Below are 18,076 nucleotides of genomic sequence, written 5' to 3' on the forward strand. Positions count from 1 at the left end.
ACCATCGCCATCGATCCCCGGCATTGAATGTGTTGGCCTAGTGTGGGGCTCCGAGGAGAGCTTGGCTGTCTGGCTGGTGTACCGGCCACCTAGCGCACCAGCAGCCACCCTGTCAGGCCTATTGGAGGCGGTGGCCGGCTGGGCCTTGGAGTTCCCTAACCTATTGGTACTGGGGGACTTCAACATCCATGCTGATGCCACTCCCTCCTCACAGGCTCTGGACCTGGTGTCTTCCATGGCAACACTAGGGCTCTCCCAGTTTGTTTCGGGCCCCACGCATCAAGCAGGCCACACGCTGGATTTGATCTTTGGCGTAGGTATAGATGTGATCATGTCTCCTTCGATGAAGGTGCCATGGTCTGATCACTACGCTCTGAAAGCCAGGATTGACTTTCCGCCCCCACCCTGCTTAGGTGGCAAGCCAATTTGGGCTCGCCCGCGGAGGCTGATGGACCCTGATAGATTCCGTCAGGCCTTGCGGGACCTTGCTCCCCCTGGCGACTCATTGACTGAGCTTGTTGAGGGCTGGAATATCCAGCTCCTGGCAGCCATCGATGAGATCGCACCTAAGCGCCCTCTGCGACCCCGCAGAAACCGGGCTCCCTGGTTTACCGAGGAGCTCCGGAAAATGAAGCGGGACCTCAGACGGCTAGAGCGAGTATGGCGGGGTGCCCGTGACGGAGCCTCAAGAACATCTTATAGGGCTTTTATGAAAACCTACGAGATGGCGGTGAAGGCTGCTAAGAAGTCATACTTCTCGGCCTCCATTGCATCCGCTAGCTCTCGCCCAGCGCAATTATTTAGTATAATCAGGTCTTTAACGTCCCTTGTGGGACAGCCAAATTTAAATAACAATTTGACACTTAGCTGTGAGGCATTTGCGAGCTTTTTTGCGGAGAAGGTCTTGTTGCTCCGCCATGACCTCCCTGCCAATTTGGATACAATAAAGGAACTGGAGGCCCCTCGACTGTCCTCGGGTCCAGTATTGGACCACTTCGACCGGATATCCCCAGCCGATGTGGACAGACTCCTCCGAGCTGGAAAGCCCACCACCTGTCCTCTCGACCCGTGCCCGTCTTGGCTGATTAGAGCGTGTCCAGACGAGGTGCGGGCCCTCCTGGGGGATATCATCAATTTGTCCCTTGGCACGGGGACATTCCCAGGGGAACTGAAGGAGGCAGTGGTGCGCCCGCTCTTAAAGAAAACATCATTAGATCCTTTAGATCTATCCAATTACCGCCCGGTTTCGAATCTTCCGTTCCTGGGTAAGGTGATTGAGAGAGCGGTTGCCGAACAGCTTGGTGGGTTTCTGGATGAAACATCGGCTTTGGATCCATTCCAGTCTGGCTTCCGCGCTGGTCATGGGACCGAGACGGCTCTGGTCGCCCTAACAGATGATCTTCGTAGACAGCTGGATCGAGGCGGGTCGGGGCTGCTGATTCTTCTAGATCTATCAGCAGCTTTCGACATGGTCGATCACGAACTTCTGGACCACCGCCTTGCCGACGTGGGGATCCAGGGCACAGTCCTTCAATGGCTGCGCTCGTTTCTCTCTGGTCGGGGACAGAGGGTGGCGCTTGGGGGGGAATTGTCATCGCGCCACTCCTTGGTGTGTGGAGTACCTCAGGGTGCGATACTCTCCCCGATGCTTTTCAACATCTTTATGCGCCCCCTCGCCCAGCTTGTTCGGAGTTTTGGGCTGGGTTGCCATCAGTATGCCGATGACACCCAACTCTATCTGTTGATGGATGGCCATCCTGACTCGGCCCCAGACACACTGACCAGATGTTTGGAAGCTGTGGCTGGATGGTTACGTGGGAGCCGGTTGAAGCTAAATCCTTCGAAGACAGAGGTCCTGTGGCTAGGGCGGGGCGATATGGGATTGGGGGGGCAACTCCCATCTCTTGCGGGGGCGCAATTAGTGCCAGCACCGTCTGTTAAGAGTTTGGGTGTAATCTTCGACGCCTCCCTTTCCATGGAGGCGCAGATTGCAGCTATAACAAAGGCGGCATTTTTCCATCTCCGCCAAGCTAAGCAGTTGGCTCCTTACCTCTCTCGCCCTGACCTAGCCACTGTGATCCACGCGACGGTCACCTCCAGATTGGATTATTGTAACTCGCTCTACGTGGGGCTGCCCTTGAGACTGACCCAGAAACTCCAGCGGGGGTCTTCGCTGCGAGATCACATTCATCCGGTGCTACACCAGCTGCAATGGCTCCCGGTGGAGTACAGGATCAGATTTAAGGTGCTGGTTTTAACCTTTAAAGCCCTATACGGCCTAGGACCCTCGTACCTACGGGACCGCCTCTCCTGGTATGCCCCACAGAGAAACTTACGGTCTTCAAATAAAAACATCTTGAAGGTCCCAGGCCACAGAGAAGTTAGGCTGGCCTCAACTAGAGCCAGGGCTTTTTCGGCTGTGGCTCCGATCTGGTGGAACACTCTGTCACAAGAGACCAGGGCCCTGCGGGACTTGACATCTTTCCGCAGGGCCTGCAAGACAGAGTTGTTCCGCCAGGCCTTTGGCCAGGGCACAGCCTGACTCCCTCCCTCGGCAATCTTCGCGGAGCTCTGGCCCAATGGTTGCCAGTGGCCTGAATTAATTAATTTTACAATGAATGATTTTAGAGTGTTGTTTATGTTATACTTTTATACTGTTTTATTGTTGTTAGCCGCCCTGAGCCCGGCTTCGGCTGGGGAGGGCGGGATATAAATAAAATTTATTATTATTATTATTATTATTATTATTATTATTATTATAGCCAGAAACAGTCTCTTTTGGTAAATAGAAACCATTTTAATGCAATCTGTGGGTTTACTCCTTTCTATTGTGTTATCTAACTTTTAAAGTTGTGGTTGCAATTAGGTGAGTAATATGGGTTTTCTCGGACTTGTTTTATTGTTTTGGAAGGCTGTGTGCCTAGAGGTTGGGATCACACTCCTACCATGTTGAACAAATAGGGCTTTGTTGGCTAGAAATCAATATTTTTTCTGATGCTTATAGGACAAAGGATGGATTCTTGATTTACCTTTCTGAGAGTTTTGCACAAAATCCTTTTACTTCTTGATCATCTTAGTAATTGTGTTTACAAACCTAGTAGATGTAGGTTTATCTCTATACAAAGGCTAGAGGAAATTGACTAGAATAAAAGGTTAACTGCACCTTTATTTTTAATCTAGTCTAATATGTCTAACAAATGACCACAGTCTGACTTGCTTCTGAGAAAAGATGTTTAGGACTGTGCTGTCAGAACCCTCCCAGGCTGTCTCTATTTTGCTGTCTCAGTTGCATGTCTTCAAATTCAGGTTCTACAATGGAAGTGGATTTGGTGTTCTTGTGTAACAAACCGTCTTTCTACACCCACCTCCATCTTGTTAATTCCTTTTGGTAGTGCATGTGTGTTTCACAGGTGGTTCTCAAACACATGTACTTGGTAAAACCTGCTTCCAAAATTTATTACTGAGTACACACTTCTGCTTATTCTGCATCCTGTGCACTCCCAACTGCTGGCTTTGGAAGGGTTGTAAACACAACGTCCATTTCTATCCTATATCTATCCTGTCATTTCTTAGGGAACACTGCATTTTGATGCATTCTTCCCCAAATCAGCTTCGATCTAAACTGAGAATAATAATGGCAAAGCTGCAATTTAAGCCAGCAATGTGTACACAGCCTGATAAAGCAAAACCATGGATCATTGTACACATCGGTGTTTCAAATTACCTACCTGCAGCTCTGAAGTGAAGAGGAAAAAGTAGAAAAAAATGTTGAACACACAGAAAAAAGAAAAAGCCCAGTGAACTGAAAGAAGGTTCTCAACAGTGCCTTAGGCGGTCCCCTTCACCAAGTCATTGCTCGCTTCTATTTCCAGTAAATACCAGGCTCAAGTAACAAGGAAATCCCCCTCATTAATGAGATCTAAAAACTAGGTATATGGCACAAGTCAGTTCACAAAAGAATTAAGGATATATATACAGAATATCATTGCTCATTTCTCTCCTAGCAAGTGAATGATTATATTTATATTTTCTCAGTTATACTGGAAACTCATTGGATAAAGTTCGAAAGTATGAGTAGAATAGTACCTTTATTAGGATTAACTTTAACACCACTAAGTAACAAAGCTTATAAAATTGTAGGCAGCCATGTTACTCCATGAGGAAAAACCCTAAATTCACAGTAAAGGTAAAGGTACCCCTCCCATATGGGCCAGTCGTGTCCGACTCTAGGGTTGTGCGCCCATCTCACTTAAGAGGCCGGGGGCCAGCGCTGTCCGGAGACACTTCCGGGTCACGTGGCTAGCGTGACGAAGCTGTTCTGGCGAGCCGGCACCAGCGCAGCACACAGAAACGCCGTTTACCTTCCCGCTATAAAGCGGTGCCTATTTATCTACTTGCACTTTAGGGGTGCTTTCGAACTGCTAGGTGGGCAGGAGCTGGGACCGCAGACGGGAGCTCACTCCGCCGCGGAGATTCGAACCGCCGACCATGCGATCGGCAAACCCTAGGCACTCAGGATTTACCCACAGCGCCACCCGTGTCCCAAAAATTCACAGTAGATACCTGTATTAAAGGTAAAGGTAAAGGGACCCCCTGTCCATTAGGTCCAGTTGTGGCTGACTCTGGGGTTGCGGCGCTCATCTCGCTTTATTGGCCGAGGGAGCCGGCATACAGCTTCCAGGTCATGTGGCCAGCATGACTAAGCCGCTTCTGGCGAACCAGAGCAGTGCACAGAAACGCCATTTACCTTACCACCGGAGTGGTACCTATTTATCTACTTGCACTTTGACATGCTTTCAAACTGCTAGGATAAGCTAAAACAAAGATGTCCCTTGACACCAACTCCCATAAACCGCATTCACATGGCTCAGATCAGGGATGATGGGAGTTGGAGTTGAGCAGCAGCTGGATAATAACAGGTTCCCCATCCTGGAATTAAAACATCACAAAGTAAGTGACGTTTGGATAAGTTGCTTTGGGTTGCCTTGGGCACTATAAAGTGACTGACAAATTTAATAAATAAATGAATAAATAATAAATGCATTTGTTTTTATAACATACACTCTGGCTTTTGATTCTCCTGCCGCAAATATGAAATTATGATGACTTGGGAATTACTTTTGCATTTTGTGAGGCAAGCAAGAAGCAAAATGAGAAATAAGAGGTTTCAAATATCTGTGTTAAATGCAGAAGACAAAAAAGATCTCTGATTGTAAATATGACTTGGAGAGAAATATTCTCCCTGTTCATTGTGTCAGGAGGAAAAGTTCAATGTTACTAGTAGATACAAATTTAAATGTTAAATGTTAGTTTGAGCAGAGTGGAAGGTTTGACTTTTACCTCAGCTGTGAACTCACTTGGTGGCCTTAGGCAAGACACTATCCTTCATACGAAGTACAGAGATAATACTGCCCTGCATTACAGGATTATTGTAAGGATTTCTGTGATTATGAATGTGAAGTGGATTGAACACTCAAAAGCATTAAGTATATGCTAAGTTGTTGTGCTCCAGAGCTCTCTTCAACTGCCAACTCTACAAAATGGCCACTGGTTTCTTCCAATCATCCAACTATGTCAGAGCAAAGAATGTAACAACTGATATTGATAGTACACAAAGAGTGTATAAATAGGGGAATGAGGACTAACCGTCCATGCATATAGGAAGGAGTAATACCTAAAAGTGTACCATCAGTGTTATGTTATGCAGCCTACCTTGTGCCCCCTAACCTGCCTTGCTGCCCTTAGGCATGTGGGAGGCACAGTCTCACCACCAGCCTTGAAGTCAGGTTCAGCTGCCAGTATGGTGGGCTTCTGTGCATAGACTAGGGTGGGGTAGGGACCATCTTGTCTTTTGCTCCAGGCAGCAAAATATATTTCCCAGTGCTGTCTGTGGACCATGTATTTAAAAAAATAGGGGGGGGGGGAAATAAAAAGTCTTTATTCTAGTATAAAATGTGTGCACTTTCATAAACCATTTTAGAAAAGTCTACTAAGTTGGGCCTACTCCAAACGTTTGGCCTTAGAAACAAGCGCTGAGTAAAATCTAGGTAGCCAGGTAGCTGATTAGTGTTTTTCTTCTTACTTCCAGGTGTCAATCAGTCTCCCCACCGCCTCTTCTATACCAGCCAAGAAGCCCAACATATCCCCTCAGCGACAGTGAGGATTCCTGCCGCTCCAGTAGTTTGACCAAAGTTTCCGGCTCCAGGGTGCTCCTCAAGGACCGGAGTAACTGTGGAGTTGCCTTGAGAAGCACCTCAAGTTCTCCCTCAGACACTGAATCTCCAAATCACCCCCTCAAAACTGTCAGCATTGGCTGCTTGGACAAAAGGCTCTCTCTTTTCCAGACTGAAGACCAAAAGGAGGCCTCCAAGGAGACTCAGGATGGAGAAGCTGTAGGCAACCGCCAGCTTACGCGGAGCACTCTCTCCTTGGGGTCTGCAGCGAACCTCCGGAACCTCTCCCTCAGCAGGGTCAGCGTCCATTCCCAAGCACTCGATATCAGGCAGAAGATATCAGAATGGGAATGTCGGAAAGAACCTTCCCCTAGGATGAGTGTATGCTTGGACAAGAGGGATGTTGGGGACAGATCAGGCAGTGAGACATGCCCTAGTATGTTGCCTTCTCCTTGCAGCGAGAAGACTTTTGACTACAAAGGGTTCCGGAGGATGAGCAGAACGTTTTCCGAATGCTCCTACCCAGAAACGGAGGAGGAGGAGTTCCTGGACAGAGATTCCTGCCACAGGTTTGAAAAGAGGCCGAGCAGGAGCGAGTCGGCAAATGCTTTCTTCAAGGGGAACGCAAGAAAAGAGAGTTCTGCCGTGCTGAACAGAATACAGAAGATTGAGCAGGCTTTAAAAGAACAGCCAGGCAGGGGTCTTCCTCAGTTGCCCAGTAGCTGCTATAGTGTTGACAGAGGAAGAAAAAAGTCTGTGACTTCGGGTATTGTGGAGGACTTGAATGAGAACACAAATGACACTAAAGCAGGGAGTGTTATTTGTGGGAGTAGTCCAGAGACACCCACTGAGACTGATAAAACTAGTAAAATGCCACAAGGACTCAATGCCACAGTTAATCCTGTTGGCCCTAAGCTGCTTCCTGAGAACTTGGCAAACACAGCGGTAAACCCTGTGCCCAAGCCCAAACGCACCTTTGAGTATGAAGCTGACAAGAACCATAAAAGTAAACCAAGCAATGGCCTACCTCCTTCACCTCTGGCTGCTGTTCCTCCCCCTCTTCCGTCAACTCCTGCTCCCCCTGTCACCCGGAGACAGAAAAAAGAGTCACGCTTCCACAGAAAATCCCAAAATAGGTAAAGATGGAAAGCTGTTTGTCATATATTCTCAAGATGCATCTCCTTTTAAGGTCACAATCTCAGCAGATAAGAATGAAAGACAGTCTTAATTAGGCGACAGCTTTTGTGTTGTAGAATCATTGCCTCTTGTATCCTGCTAATCAGGGTTTTGCCATTTGCTGCAAAAAAGGGCATGAATCTTCTAACAGATTCAGCTGCCAGAAGAACTTTTATTTTACCAACAACCACCATGACTAAAAGGAAAAATACAAGTTGTAGTCTCCATCTGTGGAATTGGAGAGTTCTTAAATAAGGAGCAATTTTGAATGTACATTGTAGGAAGTGCTTTACTGCTTTTATTTTTCTTCACAGTGATCCCATGAAGTAGGCAAGGCCTAAGGCCTTCCAGTATGTTTCATGGCTGAGGGGATTTGAACCTGGGTCTTCCACCTGCAAACCTAACAATCGTCCATTGCTGCTATTTACACATCATTTGTATGATGATGATGATAATAATAATAATAATAATAATAATAATAATTATTATTATTATTATTATTATTATTATTATTTATACCCCACCCATCTGGCTAGGTTTCCCCAGCCACTTTGGGCGGCTTACAGCATATATATGTAAATATAATGTTAGACTTTAAAATTAAGGCTAACCACACTTGAAAGTCTTATACACCACTTTCCTCAATAGCCCTTGGTGTCTGTCTCCAGTGGATCAGCCATACTGGAATCAGTTTATACTGACTGACTCTGGCCCAAATGTGCCTTTCTCTTGAGCAGAGAGGATACAAATTCTCTTGGTGTTATGTCTAGGCTGTATTTATTCTGCACTAGAAAAAATAGACAAAACAACAAACTGCAGTAATGTAACCCATGTTCTGCAATCTGTACAAATTACACAAATTAGCTTATTTTGAACAATTTGTTCTGCTTATCCTTATTCTAACAGAATTTTAGAGATGCCCTCTAGCTTCTGATAAGGACACCCAACTTCTTATGAAGAAAATTACCGGTAACTGTATTTAGGATGCTAACACTATAGAGGCCCAGACCCTCAAACTGCAGTAACTCCAGCAGCCATAGAACAAGCCCTCTCAGAGTGCTTCCTTGCATACCACAATAGGATGGAGATGGATCCTCTGCCAAATATTTAATCTCCATTTCCCAGCAGTGCTGTTACATATTATTCTTTGCCATAGTGTTATTTGCAAGGAAGGGCAATGAGCTATGTATCGTGCTAAAACACTTTAGACCACTGGCAATCCTACTTTAGCATTTCCCTCAATGGCTTCTGAGATAGACATGAATGTGCATAAACTATTTTCAAAGCCATATGGATTGGAAACATGTTTTTTATTTTTTAGAAAGATGATTTGAGATTCTCAGGATGCTGAACTGTAAACCCATTGATGATCTCAGTGCTTGCACAACAGAGCCACATGCAAGTGCTGTCTTGAAGCAATAATCTCTCATGGCCTTATATATGTTGCCCTTACATAATGTCTCTTTGGTATAGAAAGGAAACGGACAGAAACTTAAATGTAATGTTCACTGCCACTGATGTGTGTTCCATACTGCTATGGCTGAGGAGTGCAAAAATGTTGAATGAAGCCTGGAATGATGAGCTGCAAGCAGGAAGTTCCGAATAAATCAGAGGATGTGGCCAGCAGCTAACAAGTGCCCAGAGGAGAAAGGCAGGATTCTCAGGACTTTGGAGAGGTCCAAGGAAACCACAGCTGTTACGTCAGGAATGGGGAACTTGTGGCCCTTCAGATATTGTTGGACTACAGCTCTGATTATTGGCCATGCTGGCTGGGGCTGATAGAAATTGGGAGGCCAACAACATCTGGAGAACCACAAGTTTCTTATCCCTGCCTTAAGTTAAGCGCTATCTGTATGTATGTATTTTTGTCAATGTATGTTCAGCTCATGGGCTAGTACAAAATATGCAAAACAAGAATGAAAATGTATAACAACAACAACAACAACAACAACAACAACAACAACAACAACATATTTATACCCCACCCACTCTGAGTGGCTTCCAACAAAATATTAAAATACAATAGTCCATCAAACGTTAAAAGCTTCCCTAAACAGGGCTGCCTTCAGATGTCTTCTAAAAGTCTGGTAGTTGTTTTTCTCTTTGACATCCGGTGGGAGGGCGTTCCACAGGGTGGGTGCTGAATCAGTGTTGAAAATCTCATCATGTTGGCTGAAAACCTCAAAAAAACTTGTCTTTAATGTTTAACTACCACCACCTTGGGGTTATGGCAAAATCACAATCTGACAAATCACATGGTTGGTACGTCACAGGTCTGATACATAAGTAATTCAGTATTTTGTGTATTTTCTAAGTGTGGCAAGATAATGTGGATGTATGTTTTTAGATGTGATATGGAGCTAACTTTAACCAACAGTCCAGTCACTGATTTATTCTGTATGTTTAACCAAAGAATCTCATCATAGACTCAGACGTGGTGTGTGTGTGGGACGGGGGAGACTCAGGGAGGAAGAGTATACAGCCGTCTTCTTCTGATACCTTAACCCTTGCTAGCATTATGGGTGGCATTCAGCTAAGCTTTACTCAGAACAGGTCCATTGAAATTAATGAACAAGGACTTAGTTAGGTCCATTAATTGCGGTGGGTCTGCCTGAGTAAAACTTAGTTGAATGCCACCTAATATCTGCACTGAGCTTTAAAGCACTGTTAATTAGGCAATCGGAAAATTATCCTTTTACATTTTCTCCACTCTAGAAAATCCTTTGAGTTTGAAGATGCTTCAAGCCTCCAGTCCTTGTACCCTCCCTCCCCAAGTGAGAATGGAACTGAAAGCCAGCACAAGTTTGGATCTAAGAGCACTTTAGAAGAGAATGCCTACGAAGACATTGTAGGTAAGGACCTGTTGCGGCACACAAAATAGCTGCTTGACGTTGAGCAATTGTGGTTAGGCAGTGACTTGTTGAATATGTGCCCTGCTGTACAACAGCAAGAAGCCGTTAAGTGAAGGGTAAATGGGCTGAAACGTCAGAGCAAGCACATTATACGCAGACTGCAGGCAGGAGGTCTTGATTCCTTTAAACCTCACTGAGCAGTCTTATTGGAAAGAGATTACTTGGTTAGCCATCACCATGTTTTTCATGGCGTAAATCATTGTTTGTGAAGACTTTGGCTGGGGACCCACTGTGGGCTTAGAGAATATAGAAGGAAAAATAGATGCAGAGCTTGCAGAACTATTAAACAGCAGGGTGGTTCCTGTAGGAGGTGGCTTTTGGCCTATGTTTAGAGGATGTCTGTGTAAACTCATCTGCAGCAGCTACCTTCCTCAGCCCTCATCTCTTTTCTCTGCCAGCTATATTGTTTTTTGGTGATTAAAAGTTCATCCCCCACTTCTAACACCTACAGAGAACAGCAGATTAATATCGCCAACAAAAGAAAATGTCTAACACTTCCATATCTATATCTATCTATCTATCTATCTATCTATCTATCTATCTATCTATCTATCTCTATCATCTATCTATCTATCTATCATCTATCTATCTATCATCTATCTTTCAATCCATCCAGAGGTGCCAGCTTGCAAGGGCAGTTGACGATGCCAATGTCATGTGTGTGATGTCATGCAAGCGATGTCAGGAGGTTGGGACAAACATGGCAGCCGCGTAGCTTCATGGCAGGTGACTCCTCCTTTGTTCCTCCTGCTGCCTCCACGGGTGGGAGGCTGCTTTGACCCTCCTTCCCCTCTGCTGTAGCAGGAGGAGGAAACTGCCACTGGAGCTGCAATGTGCTTTGCAGACATGTGGGGAGGCGGCCTCTACCCCCAAAATATATGGGGGTCCCCAAAGGGCTCAGCCCCAGGAGCTCGCACCCCTCTATCTATCTATCTATCTATCTATCTATCCACACAAACACTCTTAAGTTTTATACTCTGGATGTGTATACCTATCCTTGTTATTGGTATAAATCATATGAAATATAGGCTAAGAGTGAAGTTTTTAAGAGGATATATAAATGGTGCTTTTAAAATACTGATTCATTGGCATTGGCAAAGACACCTTTCTTTATCTTCCATGCCTTTTTCCCCTTTATGATTTCGTGACTTTTCTGAAGCAGCAATTCCCAAATGCACAAATCTGGGGAATGGCTTTATCTCAGTGGTACAGCACATGTTTTTGCATGTACAAGGTTCTGGGTTAAATTCCTGACATCTCTAGGCAGGGCTGGGAAGGACTCTGCTCTGAAACCTTGGAGAACCACTGCCAGTCAGTGTCAACAATACTAGGCTTGATGGACCAATGGTTTGAACTCATATCAGGAAGTTTCCTATTATCCCAAAACACTGAGTTGAAGCCTCAATTATAAAGAACTATTAATCATTTATAAGTGATATACAGTCGTACCTTGGATTTTGAATGCCATGGCTCCTGAACAAATCGGCTCCTGAACGATCAAAACCTGGAAGTGAGTGTTCCAGTTTTCAAATTATTTTCAGAAGCTGAATGTCTGGCATGGTTTCCACAGCTTTCAATTGGCTGCAGGAGCTTCCAGCAACCAATCAGAAGCCACACTTTGATTTCCAAACGTTTTGGAAGTCGAATGGACTTCTGGAACGGATTCTGTTCTACTTTCAAGGTACAACTGTATAACCAGAAGTTCTAGACAGAAAGAACTGTTTGAACGCTATTTGAGCATTAGTTTTCAGATTGCTAGCGTATTTTTTCTTGGCTTGATATGCCACTTCAATATGTTTCTAATATAATTGGCTTAAATAGCCAGCTGAGTTACTACGTGTAAAAAGTTCCTCTCCCCCAGTTATCAAGACGTGTCCAAGAGTTGCGGAGGCTCTTATTTTTAGGTGATTTCCTGTGTCTTCTTTTATTTATTTATAAGATTTCTCACCCGCCCTTTACTGAAAGATCAAATAAGGATGAGTAAATGGAATATGCTGCAAGTCTGCCTTCGTTTTAAATGTTACGAATTTAGAATATAAAACTCTGAAAACTTTTCAATCTATCTTATCACAAGCTGTCTAGAGGGTTGCAGGTGGAATGGTGAGACATGGTGTGTGTGTGTGTGTGTGTGTGTGTGTGTGTGTTTTGGTGTGCTGTGAAGCCTATGGATAGACTTGGGCAAGTCAGTATCTCACACATAGTTGAGAGAAAACAGACATAAGAGTTATGCTGAATTGGGTAGAGGGTACATTTTAGCCAGCATCGTATTCTCAGCAGTGGCCAAACAACACTTCTGGGGAAGCCAACAACCCCAGCTCCTTGGAGGAAGAGTTGGAGTCCAAAATTACAGATAAATAAATCTACTTTGAATGACTATGTGACTACCAACAGAGCATGAAAGTGCCTGCCACTTTTTTCCACACTGCCATTGATCACAGTAATTTGGGTGCATGCCTGTTCACAGCATTGTGATTCTTTAAACTGGATTGACAAAGTTTTATTTCTCTTTATTCCAACTTCAAAACCTCTCTTCAGTGTACCAGTTTTTTACTCAGAATTTCTGCATGTAAGTGGAGATTCCACCCTACTTTAGCAACCGTTTTACACACAGTGTGAACAATAATCCTTGATCTTTTTCCTAACAAACCAACAAAAAATGACAGTACCATTTGCCGAAATGCTAATAATGATGAATTGACTTATACTGGAATCATTCCCTTTAGTTTTGACTGTGTGACTGTCATTCTTTATGTAGCCAAAACAGCAACAGCAGCACGCAACAGGGAGAAATGATGATTTCTCCCTGTTGTGTGCTGCTGTTGCTGATGATACAAAGTTTGTAGAAGTACACATGCTGATGATACAAAGTTTGTAGAAGTACAAATACAAAGTTTGTAGAAGTACACAAATATTTAGAAAACAAATTCTAAGGCTGTGAACCTCAATAACAGTTGAATACGAACTAAGCATGTACAGCGGCCGCAGAATGCTGCAATCCTGAACAGCAGCACTCCACAGCAACATTTTATTGCAGCTCCCACTTCTATTTAGTGATAAAACTAGGATCCATGGTAATACATTCATCTTCAATACTGGTATCCTTCCCATTCATGCAAACTTGAAGCCCAAATAGTTATATCCTAGTATATTTCTTTGAGAGGAATGTGTTTGATTAAAATTCCTTCTTTTTCCTCAGAGGTCTATTAATACTAGGTTTGTAATTAGAAACTCAATGATTTCTTGTTGATATATAACTTATGAAACCATTGAGTCCCATTAAACACACAGTGCATGCACATATATCAGATTGTTCTTCTCGCAGGTATGGAGTTAAAGACTGGGTTTATTATAGCTCTGTGCATTGGTGCACAGATGTCTTATTCCTTTTTTTTTTTAAAAAAAAAGTAGCAATATATCGTGACCAACTCAGATATGAGAATTGTTCTACTTTGCTTTATTGCAGTATTTAAGGACTGGTTATCTTTTCAGATTATATGGCTGTAACTAGTTAGAATTAATATTACAACAGCACCCCTACTGTGGCATGGGAGTGTTGTTTGACTGCGTTTTGAAATTACTTTCCACAGAAATACGCAAGGTGACTTACAGTTGTGAAATAAAGTCAATCAAAGTTCATTATAAATGTAGAAACTTTTAAAATAGTACAAAGCATTAAGAAGATCAAAGTAGCACACTTAGTTTAAAAGCGCCCCATACAGTGGTACCTCGGGTTACAAACTTAATTCGTTCTGGAGGTCCATTCTTCACCTGAAACCATTCTTAACCTTAGGTACCACTTCAGCTAATGAGGCCTTCCGCTGCCACTGTGCCACCGGACCACAATTTCTGTCCTCATCCTGAGGCAAAATTCTTCACCCGAGGTACTACTTCTGGGTTAGTGGAGTCTGTAACCTGAAGTGTTTGTAACCCGAGGTACCACTGTAATGGCATGTGTTGTTCTACAAAGCAAAAACTTTTTGAAATATTTTCACCTGCCTCTGAAAGAGGGACAGTGAAGGGACCAAAATGCCAAAGGAGCTGGTGTGGTGATACATTCTGAGGTTCTGCTCTGCATAGCATTTGTTCTAACTGTAAGAGAATTGTCAAACGTGCTAAAACGCTAGCTGCCCTTTATTTTGCTGTCAGACCTTTTTTCTACTGTGCTAGTAGCTGATCCTGTGCCTCATTTCCTCTCAGATTGGGGTACCCATGGCCTTGATAACTCACATTATAGCTGGTGAATGTCTTTGATGAGGTGGCAGCTTGACAGTTGCCTGACTCTGACCCACACTTTAACACTGGAATGGTTTGGCATAATAGTGACAGCGTGTTCTGTCTCAGCCTCCTGAGTTCTTCAGAGAGTCCTGTGAATACAGCTATGACAAAGTTCAGAGAATTGGAGAATTGTAGAGTTGGAAGGGACCAAACCCCCCAGCAATGCAGGAATTAATTGAAGGTTTTCTTTCTCTTTATTCCCCCTTTGCTCATCGTCCACTCCTACAGCACTTTGTGGCTCCTTTAGATGTGTTTGCCTGGTTCTTGCTGTATGAGTATTTAGTTTTACCCTATTGATAAATTTGAAAATAATGCTGTGTGACTAAGGCACATATTCTTGTCAACTACTATCCACACCTTCATTGTTACTGCCAGCGGCAGAGCTTGGGCACCTGGAGCAATGCTGTGCACCCAGGTGTGGGCGATCTGCCAAGGGGGTGGGGCGATCCGCACGGTGGCGATTGTGCCCGGCCGGAGTGTGTGATCTGGCGTGGCAGCGTGGCTGGGGGGTGCGATCCGGCAGTATGTATGTATTCTAATTAGAATTACTGTGGGAGGGCAGAATTCATCATGCGAAAGGCTGGGCTGGATGAATCCCAAGCCGGAATTAAGATTGCCGGAAGAAATATCAACAACCTCAGATATGCAGATGACACAACCTTGATGGCAGAAAGTGAGGAGGAATTAAAGAACCTTTTAATGAGGGTGAAAGAGGAGAGCGCAAAATATGGTCTGAAGCTCAACATCAAAAAAATGAAGATCATGGCCACTGGTCCCATCACTTCCTGGCAAATAGAAGGGGAAGAAATGGAGGCAGTGAGAGATGTTACTTTCTTGGGCTCCATGATCACTGCAGATGGTGACAGCAGTCACGAAATTAAAAGATTCCTACTTCTTGGGAGAAAAGCAATGACAAACCTAAACAGCATCTTAAAAAGCAGAGACATCACCTTGCCAACAAAGGTCTGTATAGGAAAAGCCATGGTTTCCCCAGTAGTGATGTATGGAAATGAGAGCTGGACCATAAAGAAAGCTGATCGCCGAAGAATTTATGCTTTTGAATTATGGTGCTGGAGGAGACTCTTGAGAGTCCCATGGACTGCAAGAAGATCAAACCTATCCATTCTGAAGGAAATCAGCCCTGAGTGCTCACTGGAAGGACAGATCGTGAAGCTGAGGCTCCAGTACTTTGGCCACCTCATGAGAAGAGAAGTCTCCCTGGAAAAGACCCTGATGTTGGGAAAGATGGAGGGCACAATGGTTAGACAGTGTTCTCGAAGCTACAAACATGAGTTTGACCAAACTGCAGGAGGCAGTGGAGGACAGAAGTGCCTGGCGTGCTCTGGTCCATGGGGTCACGAAGAGTCGGACACGACTAAATGAGTAAACAACAACAACAACAACAATTGGTTTTACTCCACTCAAATTCTCATATGCTTAAGCTATAGTCCTGAATGCACTTTGCACACATTTCCAGGATAATATGTCCTCCCTCTCCATAATTTGCCATTAGATAATTCCACTGAAATCAATTTATATTGAAAGGAAAAATAGGAAAGAAGTTGTTGTTGGATCCAGTCTCTTTTGTTTACATCACTAAGCAGAACACATTAGACTAAACAACATTGCTCGTGGGGATTTTTAAAAAGATTGTTTTATTGTAAAGTCACACAGGAACTGTAAGGGTCTGATCTGGATCCAAAAATCCCTACTAGAGGCTACAGGTGTTTCCTTTTGGGCTTCTTAGTCCACCTTAGCAATAGAAGCTCACTGTAGTCTAGTGCTAGAGGCAGACTTGACATCATACAACCTTTCCAAAACTCTCCTCCACTTGCACTTTTTTTGTTTTATATTTGGCCCCATAGTATATACTAGAGTCAGTCACAAATGCTTGAGCAGAGTCCAGACTTTTTCGAAGCTAATGGATGTCCAGAAAAATGATTTTGGTTTGGATCCATTCCTCTCTTTTTAAAAAAGCTTGTTTTTGTTAGATGCTCAGTAGTAATTTATGAGCTTAACTAGAGGTTTTCTCTGGAGTCTGAGAAGAGCTTGAATTATATACTAAATTAATTGAGAACTTCTTATTGTTTTAAGATTAGCTTGAAATAAAAGGTGATAGCTGCATATGATGACTTTCTGGAAACTCAGCAAGTGAACAGAATAAACAAGCGGCATTAAAAACCCACCATCATTCAACTGATGTCTGAAAGTAAGTTTGAAAGAAGAAGAAAGAATGCTTCCTTCTACCTCAGTAGTATTGCTTTACTGACATTCAAATTTGTGCAGATTCAATCAATTGATTAATAAACTAAAACTCATACGATTAATCAATTGAAATTTCTTTAATAGGTTGACAGCTCTATATGCAGTACAAGGAGAGCTTTCCTAAATGACTCTTCTGGAAGTTACTTGACCCAACCATGGTATTCAATTCTTATGAATGCCATCTTGAAAACTACTCAATAACAATAAAGCAGACCTTCATTGACCTATCACAATTTTGCACATTTTAAAAATAAGTCCTATTTTTACTTTCATATTTTTAAATCTTTGATTATCATGATTGAATTTTCAAAGTTTTGACTATGGACATGCATCTGCAAATACTGAATTATTCTAGAGAAAAATGCTAAAACCCATTGTTTGTAGCCCAGTTCACACAGCACATCCATGTTCAGGGAATATATGTATCGGGAGCAGGTGAGACCTTGTCTGCTTGCCCTGCCCCGACTTCCTTGTGGTGTGGTAACAGATGACTGAGTTTGTCCTTAGGAATATAGGAAGCTCCCTTATTCTGAGTCAGACTATTGATCCATCCAGCTCTTTGTGGTTTCTACTGCTTGGCAGCAGCTGCCACAGTTTCAGGGAGGACCCTTTTCTTGCCCTCTCCAGACATGCAGTGAACTAAACCTGGGTGCATGCAAAGCGAGTGCTTTTCTACTAACCTATGGCCATTCCCAAGGCAGCTCCTGTGGCCTTGAGACTGGCAGGACTTTGAACCTGCAGTCTTCTTATACAGAGTCATTTGTTGTATCCTTGGCACCACTGGCCCTGTAATGTGTCATTCCGGGAATTCTCAATGGTATCTTAAATCAGTTATGTTCTTGAAAACATGGTTTACTAATATTTAGGCCCAATTTTCATGTATGTCAGTGTTCATCTGAGCATAAGTATACACATACATGGAACACTCTTCAAAATACAAAGTTCTGCGGAAATCTGTAACCTGTCTTTTAAGGTGAAGCAGGCTCTTCTCTGTCCCTAAGAATGCAATCTCTTGAACCTAGGGAACTGAAGGTCGCCACCGTTGTCTGCTCACAGCTTCAACAATGATTCATCTTCCCTGTTTCCAGTCTGCTTGCCAGTGTCAGTCCCAAATCAGCCAGGATTGTGGTTTTGAAGGAGCAGCAGATTGTTCAAGCCTGTCTGCAAGCTAACACCTGCTTTGAGAATCGCTATTTGTGTTGCCTAGAAAATGCCTCTAAAGACAGATTTTTTTGAGTTGCAAATATGTTCTCTTAGTTATAGATTAACGGGCAG

At 43.7% G+C, this 18,076-nt stretch overlaps 1 protein-coding gene across 9 annotated transcripts in view; it reads left to right on the forward strand.

Annotated features, from left to right (window-relative positions):
• The window catches only part of DENND2B (DENN domain containing 2B), a 146,835-nt gene that overhangs the window by 80,024 nt on the left and 48,735 nt on the right, over positions 1 to 18,076 (forward strand). For 7 of the 9 annotated variants that reach the window (XR_014519558.1, XR_014519559.1, XM_083476909.1 and 4 more), the window contains 2 exons: positions 6,089 to 7,309; positions 10,065 to 10,201. Coding sequence is in view for 7 of the 9 variants with exons in the window: in XM_083476909.1 (XP_083333035.1) it covers positions 6,089 to 7,309; positions 10,065 to 10,201 (1,358 nt within the window). In the remaining 2 variants the exon portion in view is untranslated. The remainder of the gene's footprint in view (positions 1 to 6,088; positions 7,310 to 10,064; positions 10,202 to 18,076) is intronic. The other 2 variants (XM_083476912.1, XM_083476913.1) reach the window with 1 other exon arrangement.

The sequence above is a fragment of the Podarcis liolepis genome (genome assembly GCF_965112155.1).
Source record: "Podarcis liolepis genome assembly, chromosome: 1".
NCBI classification, from domain to species: Eukaryota; Metazoa; Chordata; class Lepidosauria; order Squamata; family Lacertidae; genus Podarcis; species Podarcis liolepis.